At 36.5% G+C, this 19655-nt stretch overlaps 1 protein-coding gene across 3 annotated transcripts in view; it reads left to right on the forward strand.

Moving 5' to 3' along the window:
* Positions 1–19655, forward strand: part of TM9SF2 (transmembrane 9 superfamily member 2) — an 84293-nt gene that overhangs the window by 50861 nt on the left and 13777 nt on the right. For all 3 annotated transcript variants that reach the window (XR_004899896.1, XM_028526298.2, XM_036011409.1), the window contains exons 10-13: positions 172–304; positions 3900–4019; positions 6099–6156; positions 13770–13929. Coding sequence is in view for 2 of the 3 variants with exons in the window: in XM_028526298.2 (XP_028382099.1) it covers positions 172–304; positions 3900–4019; positions 6099–6156; positions 13770–13929 (471 nt within the window). In the remaining variant the exon portion in view is untranslated. The remainder of the gene's footprint in view (positions 1–171; positions 305–3899; positions 4020–6098; positions 6157–13769; positions 13930–19655) is intronic.

Consider the following 19655-nt stretch of genomic DNA (forward strand, 5'->3'; position numbering starts at 1 on the left):
AGCATTCCTTTAAAAACAGTTCAGGAAAACCATAAAACTCTATGCAAGCTTTATGCTTCAAAATTGAAATAAATATTAACATTTGTAAGTTTTTTAAAGTATTTCTGTATAAATGAATAAACTAGGTAGTTTTCTTGGTGACATGACAAATGATTTCATTCCCTTTTTTAGGAGGATGCCCAGGAAGAATTTGGCTGGAAACTAGTTCATGGCGATATATTCCGTCCTCCAAGAAAAGGGATGCTGTTATCAGTCTTTCTAGGATCAGGAACACAGATTTTAATTATGACATTTGTGACTCTGTGTAAGTGTTAAGTGCAAATTAAATAGAAAATATTTTTCTAAATAATTATTTGAAAACCAGTTTTCCTAAGTGAGATGGCTAGGTTAGTTTGTGTGTAAGAGGTTTTTGGCTTCCAAATTTGTGTTCTGGCTGTACTCGACTGGAGGTAGGATTAAGAACTGATTCTTCATATCTCTTTTCATCTGCATAGTGACTGAGCCTTTGTCACAGCAGCATGGGAGCTAGAGAGAACTGAGTCCTGAAACACTATATGGGTCTGAGTCTGGGCAGCTCAGAACCAGGGTTACACAGGTTGACAATCCCACTCCACCAGCAGCAGTATAACTAGGAAGCCAAGACATTCTTGCCTTCAAAGATAAAAGAAGAGTGGGTAGGACAGGAAGCTTGAGTTATAGATTGGCCACAGGAGTGGTTCTGTTAACTACTCTCTGGGGACACATTATTTCCATGGTCTTCCAGTTTTCCTAATTTTAAGAGGAAAAAAAAAGTTTATGAATAAAATTTTCTAAATTTTGCATTTATTTATTTAGTTAGTTTCTGAAAGTTTATTTTTTTTCCATTACCATTTCGTTCCCTTATATCTCCCTAAGCCCCACAATAACAACACTACTGTCCATATCCATGAGTCCTTTCTCCTTTTGCTCAATCCCTCCACCCACCTAACCAACCCTAACGCCAAACCCCTGCCCTGTCATCCTGCTCTCTATATATGAGTCTCTCTCTATTTTGCCTGTTAGTTCAGTTTGTTCATTAGATTCTACATACAAGTGAAATCATACAGTATTTGTCTTTCTCTGACTGGCTTATTTCACTTAGCATAATGTTCTCCTGGTCCATCATACTGTCGAAAAGGGTAGCATTTTCTTTTTTATAGCCAAGTAGTATTCCATTGTGTACATGTCCCATATTTGTTTTACCTAGTCATCTACTGATGGAGAACACTTGGGCTGCTTCTAAATCTTGGTGATTGTTAATAATGTTGTAATGAACATAGGGGTGCTTATGTTCTTTGGAACTAGTGTTTTGGGTTCCTTCAGATATATTGCCAAATGTGGGATTGCCGGCTCAAAAGGCATGTCCATTTCTAATTTTTTGAGGTATCTCCATACTGCTTTGCACAGTTGGTGCACCAATCTGCATTCCTACCAACAGTGCAAAAGGGTTCCCCTTCTCTACATTCTTAACAGCACTTGTTTTTTTTATTTATTGCCCTGGCCAACTTGTTCGGAGCTAACAGCAATCCACAGTTTGTGGCTTCCTCTGCTAGGCCTGGGCATGTACAGAAAGAACGAGGCTGCACACTTTTACCAGCACCAGGTCAGCTAAAGTCTCAGAGCTCCCAGAGAGCTGCCTCATTTGTTAAACTTAATCCACCATATAGCCAAACTGTAATATGGCCGGTTTAAGTTCCACAGGATGGAGTTATTGGTTCCCCTCAGGCCGATGCCACTTGGAGGGTAGTGCTTTGGTCTGAGAAAGCACTAGCTTTCTGGCCTCTGCAGTATGGGGAATGACTCAGCACAGGGATCCTATAGCTGTTCCTTCAGGTCAGTTCCAAGAGCTACCAGCCCCAGGTTCTCCTCATGCATCTTTAATGCACTTTCCCGGAGCCCAGGGTAAGTGGCTGCAAATGAAATTTTGTGCCCCTTTGGAGGCTCTCAGAGGCCATGTCTCCCTGGCAGACAGAAACCTGTGCTGCTTTTCACTTCAGGATGTTACCTGGATTATTTTCTTGCCTCTGGTGCTGTAGCCTGGGAAGCCCAGTTTGGGGTTTAGACAGCACACTTCTCAGGAAGAACTCCCCAGCTGCTGAAATATCCCTCTGGAACTTCAGCTGCCACCCATGTGAGCCCACTAGCCCTCTCACGCCTCCTCACTTCCTACCAGTCATGTTGTGGTGAACTGGTTTCTTCTGTCTCTCCTTGGTTACAGGTTTCTCTCCAGCTAGTTCTCAGTTGGTTATTCAGAGTGATATCTCTACAATTTAATTGTAATCCAGATTGGTCCTGGGAGGAGGTTAGTGTAGCTTCCAATTACTCCTCTGCTATAATGGGTTTCCTAAATTTTGCTTTTTTTGCCCCCTCCATTGATGCCTGCTAGTGATGAACAATAACAAATGAATATTACTGGATGAATTCAGAAACCACTGACCTTTTAGTAATTTTTAGTGAACATTTCTTATGCTTGATATTTATTAAATATATAATAGTAAAGTCACTTTCTGTTAGTAAAACTCTAAATTTTTTATGATGGAATTAACTACATAATACTTTACAAAGAGATTTACCACTTTGAAATGTCTGGCACCTGAATAAGTTTGGGAACTACTGAGTAACACCTCCAGGTTTAATTTGAAGACTAACATGAAGATTAACTAGGACATATATATTTATTTAGATAAAAAGATGCAGTTGTGATGAGTGGGGCTATAATTAGTAAGTATAGTACACTGGAGAAGATAGTATGGGAGAGGTCATGAAGAAAACCTGCACACAGCCAGAGGATAGCCTGAAGGCACTGGACTCCCAAGGAGCCAGGGTGGCATTAGAGCAGAATGGATGCTTGAGGATAAAATTCTTTAAAATTTTATTTGGAGCTGCCTTCTACCACCATCTGGACTTTGCTGGGATCAGCTATGAAATGAATTTATGAGGAAGGAAAGTTTCAGAGAGCCTAGGACAGGAAATGTTTCAGAACAGTCCATTTCTCAGGCCTGGAGGGTCGGGGATGGGGGAAGGCAGTGCATCTTAGCTGAAATTCTAGTACATCTAATGTTACCGTGATTGTTTTTCTGCCTTCCTGCTGATCATGAGTTTCTCCTCTTGCCCCTCTATGCTGATCAGAGGTGTGCATGGGTATGTGCTTGGTTATATACATCCCAGAAGAAACACCAGGAAGTTTCTTGCTCCTGGAATTAGAAAGCCGCTTGACTTTCTGTGCAAATCATAATTTCTGAGTCCTAGCTTAAAGTTAGAAGTCTCTAGAAATATAAGATTATATTTTTATTTTTATTAATAGAGAGGGTTATATAGAGAAGAACAGATAAATCTAACCAACTAAATAAGGGTAGGAGGCAGAATTCCCCTGAGTCATTGATCAAGTCTTTCAATAACTTATGTTCAGAAAGCTAACGGTACTATGAAATCTTTTTTTTCCTATTTTATTCTTTGATTAGGTTCTGTTTTGTCTCATGTTTGAATGTTATAAGGTTTTTTCAGCCCAGAGGACCTTTTAAAAGGAAGAAAGAGTGATACTATTTCATAGTTGGTATATTTTTATCGATGTTAATTTTAAAAGCTGTATTTGAATCTTAGAAGAGCTGAAAGCCCTCAGGAGCATCTGGTCAGTCTCCTCTGATAACAGGAAAAGTGAGGCCTTACAGACCCTGACAAGAAACCTCCCAAGTGGAGGCTGCCTTATATGTAATCCTGTTGATGCAGTATCTTAAATATTACTGAGATTCAGTGTGGCTGCATGGTAAGATAGTGTATTTTCAGGAAGTTGTGTTCATTACTTTTAAAGAGTAGGGTCTTATATCACTTTACAACAAAGGAAACGAAATAAAACTTGTAACTTTAAATTACTTTTTTCTTAGTTTTTGCTTGCCTGGGATTTTTGTCACCTGCCAACAGAGGAGCACTGATGACCTGTGCTGTGGTCCTGTGGGTGCTGTTGGGCACACCTGCAGGCTATGTCGCTGCCAGATTCTATAAGTGTAAGTAAAAGCCAGCCAGCTGGGTGCCAGATCAGGAATCTAATCTGTTACTTCAGTGCCTCTGAGCCTTGATGTCTGGTTGTTGATACTCCTTAAACAATATGTATTATTGGTGTATATTCTTACTTAAAAGAAGCTTGTGAAGTGGATGACTATCCCTAAATTTGTTTTTTTCAAAAATACAGTGAAATAAGCAAATTTAGGTGTTATTTGTCCACCAACCCCTGTCTTTTTTTTTTTTTTGGTTTGTTTAATTTTGACTTTAACAAGGTCACATGAACAACTTAGATTTGCTACATTCATGGAAACATATGTAGACAAATAAAGGAAGAAATCTACAAAAGGATATCACCAATTTATTCACTGAAGTAATATATAAAGGAATATCTTTTCTTATACATGAGAAATCATACTTATATCAATTTAATATTTATAAAGATAAACTATTTAAAGTAAACTAAGATCTCACTATTTTAAAGAGCCCTGAAGTAAGGTGATTTTGTAACATAGTTGCAATCTCTTGTATTCTTGCTTTCAAAAAATAGAGTTTAGTGGGAAAAAGGATGGGTTATGATTAGATGACTTGGAAAGCAGCTTTGCCAGGGTCAGTGATTGCCCAAGTTTGCCTCATTTAGGAATCCTGAAATCCACTGAGATGGTCCCATAGGTAATCTGTGAGTTAGTGCCAAGGAGATAGGACAGAGCTAGAGTTAGTGTAAATAAGGCTCGAGCTAAAACATGAAACAGTAGGGCTACATAGGTGGTTTTAACGTGTTGCCTAGACGTCTGATAGAATTTTCTCCTCAGTATATGAAGTCCTATATGTATGTGCATGTAAGTGTGTTTAATTTCTGTGAATTTTTCAGGTCTTTTTTTTTCTTTCATCCTGTACTGAAGGACACATAATTAGGGTAGTCATATGTATTTAATACATGCGAGATATAGTTGGACCCCTGCCTGTGCATAAGCTCCCCATTTTTTACTGTTTCAGCTATGCTGACTTTCTTTCAGTTCTTCAGTCAGGTAGTGGACCTTTACACTTTCCAAAGGATCTTTCTACATGTTGTTCCCTCTGCATGAAGTTCCAATCCATACTCCCTCATCTCAGACAAATCCCCCTTTAACTCCTCTTCATTCTTAAGATCTCTCAGGTACAGATTAAATAGCATATTAATCAGGTAGAATATTCTGAGAGGTGCTACATGGCCCCAGTCACAAAATACTTCATTATATAGATTCATTTCTAAAGTTTCAAAAATATTATTTGTTTTCTGATTGGAATTATATTAAACCCAAATTAATAATTTCACAAAAGTCTCTTTATCAATAATCCTGTGACTTCAAATTATATATAAAATTGTCATCTAGGGCAAATGGTACTTGCTTATGAACTATGTTAACACTTTTTTAAACAATTTAAAGTTGTTCTCAGGTCTCAGCCAATTTCATCTCCTATTTTTAAACTGGGAATAGAGGAGTTCTTTATTTTTTAGTCTATATACCTGAGGTTTTTCTTTTTAACTGGGAAAAAAAAATGGAGAGGAAAGGAGCAACGGAGAGTAAAATGTTCACAAACAAATGTGTTCTGTCAAGTGGTCATAACCTGTCTTCTCTTAACCAACTGATCTGACACATTGATCTCTCCATCCCCACCCTCATCCTACCAGAATTTAGAGTTCTTGGTTTTATAACAAATTCTGAGACTGACCACAAGATAAACGAGGATCTCCAATGTGCCCTTTCACTACTGAGTCCCATTATTGACACTGGCTCAGAATGTAAGGGTTTGTTTTATTTTGAGGTAGAAAAAAGAATAGAAAAAAAAACTACTATGGATCACTTTCCTTTGATACTAGGTTTATTTTATACTGAAGCAATAATCTTGAGAGCAGCACTTACCCAGGGCAGTTCTGTGATGTGCATCTCTGATTTGGATCAGTTGATTAAGTAATATATCATTTGCTAGTGTCATTTTCTGCAGATAGGCACCCATTGCTGTCTGACAGTTTGTCCATTGCCAGACCTGGAGTATTGATGTGAAGAAAGTCTGTATATATGCCATTTTGTTTTCTTCTACAGCCTTTGGAGGTGAGAAGTGGAAAACAAATGTTTTATTGACCTCTTTTCTTTGTCCTGGGTAAGTGAATTTTTCCATAATAACTTTGTTAACATAGTTATATGGTAGTTCTCAAATTTTTAATCCCTTAAGCCTTTAACATTATTTGTCTCTAAACTATGTACTGAAGAATTGACTTTGTTTAAATGCTGAAAAATGAATATTTAATAAACATTTACAGAATGACTACTACATGTTTTATTTGGGAAAAGTACCTCTAGGTATGGAAAGTTTTTATGTTCCATTTTAAAAAGTCTGTACATTAATCTGTAGATGTTAGTCTGGCATGTTATTGGGTATGCTGTGTTTTGTTTTAATCGTAGTTGTGTTTTTTCCATTACCATTTCATTCCCTTATATCTCCCTAAGCCCCACAATAACAACACTATTGTCCATGTCCATGAGTCCTTTCTCCTTTTGCTCAGTCCCTCCACCCACCTAACCAACCCTAACGCCAAACCCCTGCCCTGTCATCCTGCTCTCTATATATGAGTCTCTCTCTATTTTGCCTGTTAGTTCAGTTTGTTCATTAGATTCTACATACAAGTGAAATCATACAGTATTTGTCTTTCTCTGACTGGCTTATTTCACTTAGCATAATGTTCTCCTGGTCCATCATACTGTCGAAAAGGGTAGCATTTTCTTTTTTATAGCCAAGTAGTATTCCATTGTGTACATGTCCCATATTTGTTTTACCTAGTCATCTACTGATGGAGAACACTTGGGCTGCTTCTAAATCTTGGTGATTGTTAATAATGTTGCAATGAACATAGGGGTGCTTATGTTCTTTGGAACTAGTGTTTTGGGTTCCTTCAGATATATTGCCAAATGTGGGATTGCCGGCTCAAAAGGCATGTCCATTTCTAATTTTTTGAGGTATCTCCATACTGCTTTGCACAGTTGGTGCACCAGTCTGCATTCCTACCAACAGTGCAAAAGGGTTCCCCTTTCTCTACATTCTTAACAGCACTTGTTTTTTTTATTTATTGATGATAATCATTCTGACAAATGTGAGATATCTCATTGTGGTTTTAATTTGCATTTCTCTATTGACTAATGAGGTTGAGCATCGTTTCATATGTCCATTGGCCATCTATGGACCATCTATTGGTCCTTTATGGAGAAATGTCTATTCAGGTCCTTTGCTCATTTTTTAATTGGATTGTTTGGGGTCTTTTGGAGGAGTTTTTTTGGTGTTGAGTTTTTAAGTTCTTTATACATTTTATATATTAACCCCTTAAGAGGTGTGTTGGTGAATATGTTCTCCTATTCTGTGGGTTGTCTTTTTATTTTATTGATGTATTCTTTGCTTTGTAAAAACTTTTTTAGTTTGATGTGGCCCCATTTGTTTATTTTTTCTTTTGTCTCCCTTGCCTGGGGAGATATATCCAGTGAAACATTGTTGTGAGCAGTGTACGGTATTTAGCTACCTATGTATTCTTCTACAGTTTTTAAGGGTTTGGGTCTAGCATTTAAGTTTTTGATTGATTTTGAATTTATTCTTGTGTGTGGTTTAAAAAGGTGGCCTAGTTTCATTTTTCTACATATATTTGTCCAATTTTCCCAACACTTTGTTGAATAAACTGTCTTGAGCCTATTGTATGTGCTTACTTTGTCTGTTGAATATTAGTTGACTATAAATGTGTGGGCTTATTTCTGGGTTCTCTCTTTTATTGCATTGATCTATGTGTCTGTTTTTATGCCAATACTATGATGTTTTGATTACTATGGCTTCATAGTATAGTTTAATATTATGTAGTGTGATTCCTCCAACTTTGATATTCTTTCTCAGTATCGCTGTTGCTACAATGGGGCCTTTTGTGGTTCCATATAAATTTTTGAAATATTTGTTCTAGTTCTGGGAAATACATCATCAGAATCTTGATAGGTATTGAGTTGAATCTATTGATTGCTTTGGGTGGTAATTTCCCTTTCTGTTAGGGAAATTGTGTTGGCATATAAAAATGCAGCTGATTTCTGGATATTAATTTTGTATCCCGTTTCTTTGCTGAATTTACTTATCAGTCCTAGTAGTTTCTTGGTGGAATCTTTGGGGTTCCCTCTGTGCAGTAGCATGTCATCTGTGAATAAAGTCAGTTTTACTTCTTCCTTTCCAATTTGGATGCCTTTTATTTCTTCTTCTTGTGTGATTGCTCTGGCTAGGACTTCCAGTACTATGTTGAATAAGAGAGGTAAAAGCAGACATCCCTGTCTTGTTCTTGATCTTAAGGGGAGCACTCATAGGTTTTGCCCATTGAATGTGATGGTGGTATTGTGTTTGTCATATGTGGCCTTTGTTATGTTTAGGTATGTTTCCTCTATTCCCACTTTGCTGAGAGTTTCTATCATAAATGGGTGCTGGATTTTGTTAAATGCTTTTTTCTGCACCTACTGATTTGATCAGGTGGTTTTTATCCTTTATTTTGTTTATGTGGTGAAAAACATTTATTGATTTGCAAATGTTGTGCCAACCTTGCATCCCAGGAATAAATCCCACTTGATCACCGTGTATGATCTTTTGATGCATTGCTGTATTTGGTTTGCTAATATTTTGTTGAGGATTTTAGCATCTGTGTTCATCAGGGATATTGCCTATAATTTTCTTTTGTTGTAATGTCTTTATCTGGTTTTGGAATTAGGATAATGCAGGCCTCGTAAAATGAGCTTGGGAGCCTTCCCTCCTCCTGAATTTTTTGAAATAGTTTGTGAAGCTGAGTTGTTAGTTCTTCCCAGAATGTTTGGTAAAATTTCCCTGTGGGGCCATCTGGTCAGGGCTTTTGTTTGTTGGGAGTTTTTGATTACTGCTGCAGTGTCACTTGGTGTGATCTGTCTATTCAGATTCTCTGATTCTTCCTGATTTAGTTTTGGAAGAGTGTATGTTTGGAATTTATCCATTTCATCCAGGTTGTCCAGTTTGTTGGCATGTCCTTGTTCATAATATTTTCTTACAGTCCTTTGTATTACTTTGGTGTCAGTTGTTATTTCTCCTTTTTCATTTCTGATTTTGTTTACTTTTTTGTTGATGAATCCAGTTAAAGGTCTGTCAATTCTTGTTTATCTTTTCAAAGAACCAGCTCTTGGATTCATCGATCTTTTGTTGTTGTTGTTTTAGGACTCTTTCATTTACTTCTGCTCTATCTTTATCATTTTCTTCCTTCTACTCACTTGGGGCTCTATCATTCTTTTTTCCAGTCCCTTTAAGTATAAACTGAGATTGTTTATTTGAGCTTTTCCTTGTTTTTTTGAGATAAGCCTGTAATGTTACGAGTTTCCCTCTTAGGATTGTTTTCCGTGTGTCCCACAGATGGTGGATTGTGTGTTCTCATTTTCATTTGTTTCAAGGTATCTTTTGATTTCTTCCTTGATTCATTGTTGACCCATTCATTGTTTAATAACATGTTATTTAACTTCCATGTCTTTGTGTTTTTCAGTGTTCTTATGATTGATTTCTAGTTTCATAGCATTGTGGTCAGAGAAGATGCTTGATATGATTTCAGTCTTCTTAGATTTATTGAGACTGTTTTGTGTCCTAACATGTGGTCTATCCTAGAAAACGTACCATCTGCACTTGAGAAGTATGTAATATCTTTTGGGATGAGATGCTCTGAAGACATCAGTTAAATCCATTTAATCTAGTGTGTTTAAGGCCTCTCTCTCCTTGTTGATTTTCTGTCTGGAGGATCCGTCCATTGACGTTGATGGCGTGTTCAAATCCTGGAGTGTTGGTTGTTTTTCTGTCAGTCTCTTTCCCTTTATGTCCATCAAGATTTGCTTTACATATTTAGATGCTCCTGTGTTGCGTGTATAAATGTTTATAGGGTTATATCCTCTGGTTGGATTGTTCCCTTAACTATTATATAGTGTCCTTCTTTCCCTTGATTTTAAAGTCTATTTTGTAGGATATAACTATTGCTACTCCAGCTTTTTTTCTTTCCATTTGCATGAAATATCTTTTACTTTTAGTTGTTGTGTATCTTGCAATCTGAGGTGGGACTCTTGGAGGCAACGTGTATATGGGTCTTGTTTTTTTATCCACTTAGCTACCCTCTGTCTTTTGTTTAGAAAGGGAAAAAAATAAAGGAAAATTGTCAAACAGTAAAAATGCACTAAAAACATATCTGTTAGTTACCACCTTAAATGTAAATGGCTTATATACTTCATTTAAAGCTATAGACATGGCCGTAGAAAGGAATCCTCACCTAATATCAGTCAGGCAGGTTATATTTTCAGATTTTTATCGAAAGGATTGCTGCATTTTAAAGTTTATTCGATAAGTAAACACATAAAATTTTTTTGAAAAATTTAAAAACCACTGCATTAAAAAAAAACATGTCCCACGTGGACAAAAACAAGGGGGGTGGAAATGGGAAAGAGGTGGGGAGGGCAGATGGGGTGGGCTGAGATAGGAGTAAAAGACAGAAAACTATACTTGAACAACAATTAAAATAAAATTAAATTAAAAAAAAACAACACAACATGTCTCTTTGGAGAATAGCCTCTGATACCAAGTATCTGATGTACATGTAATCCTAAAAATAGAACCCACTTTTCCCAACTCACCAAATTCTCCCCATGGGAGGCAAGAAGTAGCCTCTGGTCAGCAGCAATAACACAGGCCAAAAGTTAAATCTGGAGTCCAGGACTGTTTCATTGCAGGCCAGTAATGAAAGAATTATAATAGCCAAAAAAATTTTTACAAGATTTTATTTATTTATTTATTTATTTTAGAAGGAGAGAAACGTCAGTGTGTGTTTGCCTCTCACACAACCCTTACTGAGAACCTGACCCACGACCCAGGCATGTGTCCTTAGTAGGAATCGAACCAGTGACCCTTTGGTTCACAGGCCCATGCTCAATCTACTGAGCTACATCAGCCAGGGCACAGTAGCTGAAATTTTAATAAACATTTGGGATAATAATCTCAGATTTTTACCTCTCCTGAAGACTCAACCTTTCATGTTCTATTCAAATTTTTGTGCTTTTCTCTAACTGTATCTTTTGTCCTCTATCCTTTTGCTATCAACTCAGAAAGTGTCCCTTTTTACCAAGACTGTCAGTCATGATTTGCTTCAGAATCTTGACTTTCAAATGTCCCCCCAATCTCTGACATCTTTCATGTCTCCCTTTCTTTGTGTTCTGTTCATGTGTTTCATCTCACTCCTACACATATGCTTAAGTCTCCCACATCCCAAAAGAGCTGTCTCCTATCTTATTTTTTTTTTCCATTCCCAACAAAATTCCTTGAAAAAATAGTCTACACTTCCTTACTCTGTTTTCTCAACAATCATTTACAGGGTAAACCCATGCCATCCTGTCTTTTTTTCTTCTGTCATTTTAGTGAACTTCTCTTGAAGATTACTAGTGATGTTATTTTCAAATCTAGAAATTATTTTCACTATCTTTACCTGTCTACATTGTCTAACATTGGAATACCTTCTCCTTGAAACTCCTTCCTTTTTTGGCTTTGTAGAAATTGTCCTATGGCTGTTCCTTTATGTCTCTGAACAGCCCTTCTCTGATCTTCATTTACTTCAAAAGTAGGTGTTCACCAGTAGGATGGTAAGGTAAGCAGAGGGATAGAGAGAGCCAACAACCCAAGTTCCTGGAGAGAGGGAAATTGGTGTTCACCTAGGAAAAGGATGTTTTAATACTATGAAATTGATTCATATGATTTTATACAGATAAACACCTGCATATAATTATTATAGTAGACACAACAAAATGGCATTTGATAATATTAAACGTTGTTTCCAGATTTAAAAAGAATTTAATGGCCTGGCTGGTGTGTCTCAATGGATTGAGTGCCAGCCTGTGAACCAAAAGGTTGCCAGTTCAGTTCTAGGTAAGGGCACATGCCTGGGTTGTGGGCCAGGTCCCCAGTTGGAGGCATGCGAGATGCAACCAATTGATGGTCTTTCACCACACATCAGTGTTTCTCTCCCTCTCTTTCTCCTTCCCTTCCCCCCTCTCTAAAAATAAATAAATAAAAATTAAAAAAAATTTTCAAAAAAGAATTTAATGGAGAGCCCTGGATGGTGTGGCTCAGTGGACTGAGCGCTGGCCTATGAACCAAACAGTCGCTGGTTCAATTCCCAGTTAGGGCACATTCCTGAGTTGCGGGCCAGGTTCTCTGGTGCAGGGCACTTGAGAGGCAACCACATATTGATGTTTCTCTTCCTCTCTTTCTCCCTCCCTTCTCCTCTGTCTAAAAATAAATAAATAAAATCTTTTTTAAAAAACACATTTAAGAAAAGCATTTAATGGAGAGGAAAATGGTTTCTTGTATTAATAAAATTCTCATCTCTATTTAAAATCCAACAATCATTTAATGATGAAACACTAGAGATACTTTCATTACATCACTTTTATGGCTTCAGTTTAGCATGAAACAAGGAATACATTTCAAAAGTTGGAGATCATATTATTGGTGGCATATTGTATACAGAGAACATCAACAAATTTCAGCTATATAAAATTTGTAGAGTTAATAAGAGTTTGGCAAAATGGCTAGATGTCAGCTATTATTACAAGATCATGAATACCGCCAATAGCAAATAACATATTTGAATGCTAATGGTAGTTTTGTGGGAACAGGAATCTACTTACAGGAGTATTAGCAACAGAAAACCTTTATAATATCCTGAAATAACTCCTCAAAATAGGCATAATCCATATTATGGCCAGTCTACATTGCTTAACTAGTAAGAGATACAAATTTGCCATGATACTTGATAAGAAAACTTAGTATGGTGAAGGAGTTTGGAAATGGCCCATGGCTAGCAGGACAGAGAACACAGAAATAGACCATGTATACATGGAAGCATGCTAGATGAAGGGAGAAAAATTCTATTCTTATCTCACACACATGGAATCAGTTCTAGGTGGATTAAAATCAAAATGTATTCTAACAGGTATAATAATTAGATGATGATACAGAAGAGTATCTTCATGATCCCAGTTTAGGAAAGGCTTTCTTCTCTTGAACAAGTTACCCAAAGGATAAAGGGAAAAAAATTGATGACTTTGGTAACATTAAAAACTATGCAGGTTACATAGAAGTGATCATAGTAAGATTACAGTCATGTTTTTGAAAATGTACTCATAGAAGAAAGACTGAAAGGAAATAAAGTACACATATTCAAATGTTTGGGTTCATCAAAAGCCATAAACTGGGAGAACAAGATACTTAACAAGGAGTTAGTTGATGGAGTGTAGGAATAGCTGACATATGTGACTTTCTAAAAATCATGCAATGGAAATGACAAAATAAGCAGTGGATGTAACCAGTAAGTCACAAAAGGTAAGACCTTAGAAGCCAACAAATACAGGATACTCAGATGCAGTTGTCAATAGGAAATGAAAATTAAAACAACAAATCTGACAATCTCTGGCATAATGAAAATATATAGCGACAACTTTCAGTAGCTGCTCGCAGGAATTTAAGTCAGGCGAAACGAATCTGAAGAGTAATTATGCAATTTCTACTGAAGTTTTAAATTCACATACCTCGTGACTCAGCAGTTTTACTTTCTTCGTATGTAACACAGAAATTGTGATATTATATTCATATGATTGCTGCTATTTCATTTTGCTTCTAACTCAAGTTTTACTTTAAAAGCCTATTTTGTCTTTCAGGATTGTATTTGCTGACTTCTTTATAATGAATCTGATTCTCTGGGGAGAAGGATCTTCAGCAGCTATTCCTTTTGGAACACTGGTTGCCATATTGGCCCTTTGGTTCTGCATATCTGTGCCTCTAACATTTATTGGTGCATACTTTGGTTTTAAGAAGAATGTAAGTTTAACTTATTCAAATGAGTTTCAACTGTGGAAACTAGCATATGCCACCTTAAAAGATACATGTCTAAAACATATAAATTTGTTCTGTGGGATCTGGAATTCACAGAAGATTGATGACTTTGAAGTTTCATTGTAATTATTGTTTAAAAAGTACATACGTAGGAGTGTAGTAGAGAGATTATAAATACAAACTTAGATTTCAAAGTTCTCTAGGTAAGTGGAAACTAATATAAATTAATAGGAAATGAAAAACAAGTTTAAACTAATCAAAATTTTGAAATTTTGACATTAAAATAAATTATTTTCCTACTTTTTATTTTAACCTTAATGTATGTATGTTTTTTCCTTAGCAATAAATGTTTCTAGTGTGCATTACTTAACTAAGTAACCAAGTGTATGGGTTAAGAAGTAAAGTTGTAAAAGAGGTGACTATAAATTAAAGCTAGCAATTTTTAAAATAAAAATTGCTCTATAATAAATATTTTTAAAATTTTTTATTATTTATTGTTCAGTTGTCCCACCTTTTTCCCCATTGCTCACCCCATCCTACCACCCAACTACCACAGCCAGTCACCCCCATTGTCCGTGTCCATCAGTCCTCTATTCCTGTTCCTTTGCTTGCCCCTTCCCCTTCTTTCTCAATTATCTCCCTTCCCCCTGCCCTATGGTCACTATTAGTTTGTTCTTTATTTCCAGGTCTCACGTTCTATTTTGCATATTTGTTTGTTGTGTTGATTAGGTTCCACTTACAGGTGAGATCATATGGTATTTGTCTTTCACTGCCTGGCTTATTTCACTTAGCATAATGCTCTCCAGCTCCATCCACGCTATCGTGAAGCGTAGGGGTTCTTTCTTTTTGCTGAGTAGTATTCCATTGTGTAAATGTACCACAATTTTTTGATCCTCTCATTTACTGATGTGCACTTAGGCTGTTTCAAGCTCTTGGCTATTGTAAATAACACTGCTATGAACATTGGGATGCATAGGTTCTTTTGAATTGTTGATTCAGTATTCTTAGGTTTAGTCCCAGCAGTGGGATAGTTGGATCAAAAGACATTTCCATCTTTAGTTTGTTGGGGTTTTTTCTTTAAGATTTTATTTATTTAGGGGAGGGGGAGGGGGGTGGACTGGGATGGGGGTAAAAGGCAGAAAATTGTACTTGAACAACAATTAAAATAATTTTGAAAAGATTTTATATATTTATGTTTTAGACATGGAAAAGGGGGGAAAAGACAGGGAGAGAAACATCAGTGTGTGGTTGCCTCTTATGTGCCCCCTACTGGCAACCTGGCTGGCAACCCCGGTTTGTGCCCTACATTGGGAATCAAACCAGTGACTCTTTGATTCAAAGGCCAGCACTCAACCACTGAGCCACACCAGCCAGTGCACCATGTTTGGTTTTTTGAGGAACTTCCATATTGTTTTCCACAGTGGCTGCACCAGCCTGCATTCATGTAAACAGTGCACTAGGGTTCCCTTTTTTCCACAACCTCACCAGCATTGGTTGTTTGGTGATTTGTAAATCATGGCCATTCTGACTGGTGTGAACTGGTATCTCATTGTTGTTTTAATTTTCATATCTCTAGTGGCTAGTAATGTTGAGTATTTGTTCATGTGTCTATGGGACCTCTATATGTCCTTCTTGGAGAAGTATCTGATCAGGTGATTTGCCCATTTTTTAATTGGATTGCTTGTCTTCCTGGTGTGGAGTCGTGAGGTCTTTATATATTTTAGAGATCAAACCCTTGTCCAAGGTATCATTGGCAAATGTGTTTTCCCATATAGTTGGTTTCCTTGCCACTTTGTTGATGTTATCTTTAGCTGTGCAGAAGCTATTTAGTTTGATGTAGTCCCATTTGTTCATTCTTTCCTTTATATCCCTTGCCCTAGGTGATATATCTTTGAAAATATTGACACATACAATATTGATATTTTCCCACCTATGTTTTCCTCTAGGACTTTTATGTTGTCATGATTTATATTTGTCTTTTATGCATCTTAAGTTTACTTTTGTGTATGGTATAAGTTGGTCATCTAGTTTCATTTTTTTGCATGTACTTGTCCAAATCTCCCAACATCATTTATTGAAGAGGCTATTTTTACTACATTTTACTACATGTTCCCGGTCCCTTTGTCAAATATTAACTGAACTGTATTGACATGGGTTTATTTCTGGGCTCTCTGTTCTGTTCCACTGGTCTGTTTCTGTTCTTATGCCAGTACCAGACTGTGCTTTGATTACAATGGCCTTATAATATAGTTTGATATCAGGCATTTTGATCCCTCCTACTTTTTACTTTCTCAATTGCTGAGGCTATTCAGGGTTGTTTATGTTTCCATATAAAATTTTGAAATATTTGTCCTATATCTGTGAAATATGTCATTGGTATTTTAATAGGAATTGCATTGAATCTATAGATTGCTTTGGATAGTATGGACATTTTGATGATGTTAATTCTTACAATCCATGAACACAGGAATATGCTTCCATTTATCTGTGTCTTCCTTAATTTCTTTCTTCAGTGTTGTGTATGTGTAGTTTTCTGAGTACAGGTCTTTTACTTCCTTCGCTAAGTTTATTCCTATGTATTTTATTTTTCTTGTTGCTAAAGTAAATGGGATTTTTTTCTAATAACTGTTTCTTTTTTTTCTAATTTCTGTTTCTGATATTTCATTGTTGGTATACAAAAATGCCGTCGATTTCTGAATGTTGACTTTATATCTTTCCATTTTCCCAAATTCATTTATTAGGTCAGGTAGTTTTTTGGTGCAGTCAACAGTGTCTTCTATGTACACTATCATGTCATCTGCAAACAGTGACAGCTTTACTTCCTTGTTTCCAATTTGGGTGCCTTTTATTTCTTTTTCTTGTCTGATTGCTTTGGCTAGAAATCCCAGTACTATGTTGAATAGAAGTGGTGAAAGTGGACACCCTTGACTTGTTCCTGATCTTAGTGGGAAAGCTTTTAGTTTTTGCCCATTGAATATAAGGTTGGCTGTAGGTTTCTTGTACATGGCCTTTATTATTATTATGGTGAGGTATGCTCCCTCTACTCCCACTTTGCTGAGTGTTTTTATCATAAATGGGTGCTATACTTTATCAAATGCTTTTTCAAAATCTATTGATATGATCATGTGGTTTTTGTCTTTCCTCTTGTTTATGTGGTGCATTACATTTACTGATTTGCGAATATTGAACCTTCTTTTCATCCCTGGGATGAATCCCACTTTATCATGGTGTGTGATCTTTTTAATGTATTACTGGATCCAATTTGCCAATTTTTTCAGGATTTTAGCATCTATGTTCATCAGCAATATTGGCCTGTGGTTTTCTTTTTTTGTTGTGTCCTTATCTGGTTTTAGAATTAGGATAATACTGGCCTCATAAAAAGAATTTGGGAGTCTTCCTTCTTCTTGGATTTTTTGGAATAGTTTGAGAAGAATCAGGTTAGCTCTTCTGTAAATGACTGGTAAAATTCTCTGTGAATGCATCTGTCCCAGGGCTTTTGTGTGCCAGGAGTTTTTTGATTACTGCTTCAATTTCACCAGCTGATACCAGTCTATTCAGGCTTTTTGCTTCTTCTTGACTCAGTCTTGGAGGATTATATGTTTCTAGAAATTTGTCTATTTTGCTCAGGTTTTCAAATGTCTTAGCATACAGTTTTTCATAGTAATTTCTTAACATTCCTTTGTATTTCTGTGGTATCAGTTGTAATTTCCCCTCTTTCATTTCTGATTTTATTTGCATCATCTCTCTTTTCTTGATGACTCTGCTGAAAGGCTTGTTAATTTTGTTTATGCTTTCAAAGAACTAGCTCCTAGATTTTTTTGATCCTTAGAATTGTTCTTTTAGTCTCCACGTCATTTAATTCCACTGTGATCTTGATTATTTCCTTCCTCTTGCTCTGGATTTTGTTTGTTAATGTTCCTCTGGTTTTTATAGATGTAGGGTTAGGTTGTTTAGTTGAAATTTTTCTGTCTTTTTTAGGTAGGCCTGTATTACTATAAACTTCCCTGTCAGGAATGCCTTCACTGTGTCTCATAGGTTTTGGGTTGTTGTATGTTCATTTTCATTCCAGAAACTTTTTGATTCTTCCTTGATCTCATTGTTTACCCATGCATTGTTTAGTAACATATTATTCAGTGTCCGTGTATTTGATTGTTTTTGAGTTTTTCCCTGAGTTTGGTTTCTAGTTTCAACCATTGTGATCTAAGAAAATGCTTGATGTGATTTCAGTTTTCTTTAATTTGTTGAGGCTTGTTTTGTGTCCTGTCATGCGGTCTGTCTTTGAAAATGTTTCATGAAATGTAACATTGCTTTTTTGGGGTGAAAGGTTCCATATGTATTGATTAAGCCCATTTTATCTAGTGTGTAGTTCAGTGCCACAGTGTCCTTGTTGATACTTTAATTGGATGATCTATCCATTTTTGACAGTGGGGTGTTAAAATCCCTTAGTATAAGTGTATTGCTGTTTATACCTTTCTTGAAGTCCTCCAAGACTTCATCTTTATATGTTTGGGTGCTCCTATGTTGGATGCATGTATGTTTATAATGTTTATAGCTTCCTGATGGGTTTGTCCCTTTACAATTATGAAACGGCCTTCTTTGTCTCTTTTTATGGCTTGTTTTGAAATCTATTTTGTGTAAGTATTACTATTCTGGCTTTTTTCTTTTTTCCTGTGAATTTGCTTGGAATATTTTTTCCCAACCCTTCACTTTCTGTCTGTCTAGGTCTTTTGTTCTGAGGTCAGTCTCTTGTAGACAACATATATTCATATTATGTTTTCTTATCCATTTAGCTACCCTGTGTCTTTTGATTGGATCGTTTAATCCATTTACATTTAATGTTACTACCGAAAGGTACTTATTCATTCCCATTTTTCCTTTTGTATCTGTGTTCCCCTTTCTCTCACTGTATTCCTTCATCTTCTTAAAGCAGTCCATTTAGCATATCTTAAAGTGCTTGTTTGCTGTAGGTTTATTTTTGTAACCTTCTTTTGTCTGGGAAACTCGTTATTTTGCCTTCCATTTGAATGACAGCCTTGCTGGGTATTAGCAGTTGGTTGCAGGCCTTTGCTTTTCATTACTTGGAATATTTCTTGCCATTCCCTTCTGGCTTGTATTGTTTCTGTTGCAAAATCAGCTCCTAGCCTTATTGGAGCTCCTTTGTATGTTACTGTTTCTCCCTTACTGCTTTTAAAATTCTCTCTTTGTGTTTAAAACTTGGAATTTCAATTATGATGTGTCATAGAGTAGTAGAACCCAAACAAGTTGGGTTCAACTTGTTTGGGACCCTCTGTGCTTCCTGCACTTGCTTGGCTTTTCCCCTTTCCAAGTTAGAGAAGTTTTCTGTCACTATTTTTTCAGACAGGTTTTCTATCCCTTGCTCCATTTCATCTCCTTCTGGTATTCCTATTATTCGAATGTTGTTACGTTTAATGTTGTCCTGAAGTTCCCTTAAGCTTTCCTCATATTTTCTGAGTCTTTTTTCATGCTGTTACACTGCGTAGGTATTTCTTTCTACCTTGTCTTCCAGCTCACTAATTTGGTCTTCTGCTTCATCCAGCCTGTTTGTAGTTTCTTCTAGTGTATTTTTAATTTCAGATGTTGCGTTCTTAATTTCTTCCTGGTTCTTGTTTATAGTTTCTATTTCCTTTTTCATGCTGTTGTAGTGCCCCCTCGGTTCCTTCTAGTTGTCACTGAGTTTCTTGAGTATTTTT

This window comes from Phyllostomus discolor, chromosome 11, assembly GCF_004126475.2.
Source record: "Phyllostomus discolor isolate MPI-MPIP mPhyDis1 chromosome 11, mPhyDis1.pri.v3, whole genome shotgun sequence".
Taxonomy (NCBI): Eukaryota; Metazoa; Chordata; class Mammalia; order Chiroptera; family Phyllostomidae; genus Phyllostomus; species Phyllostomus discolor.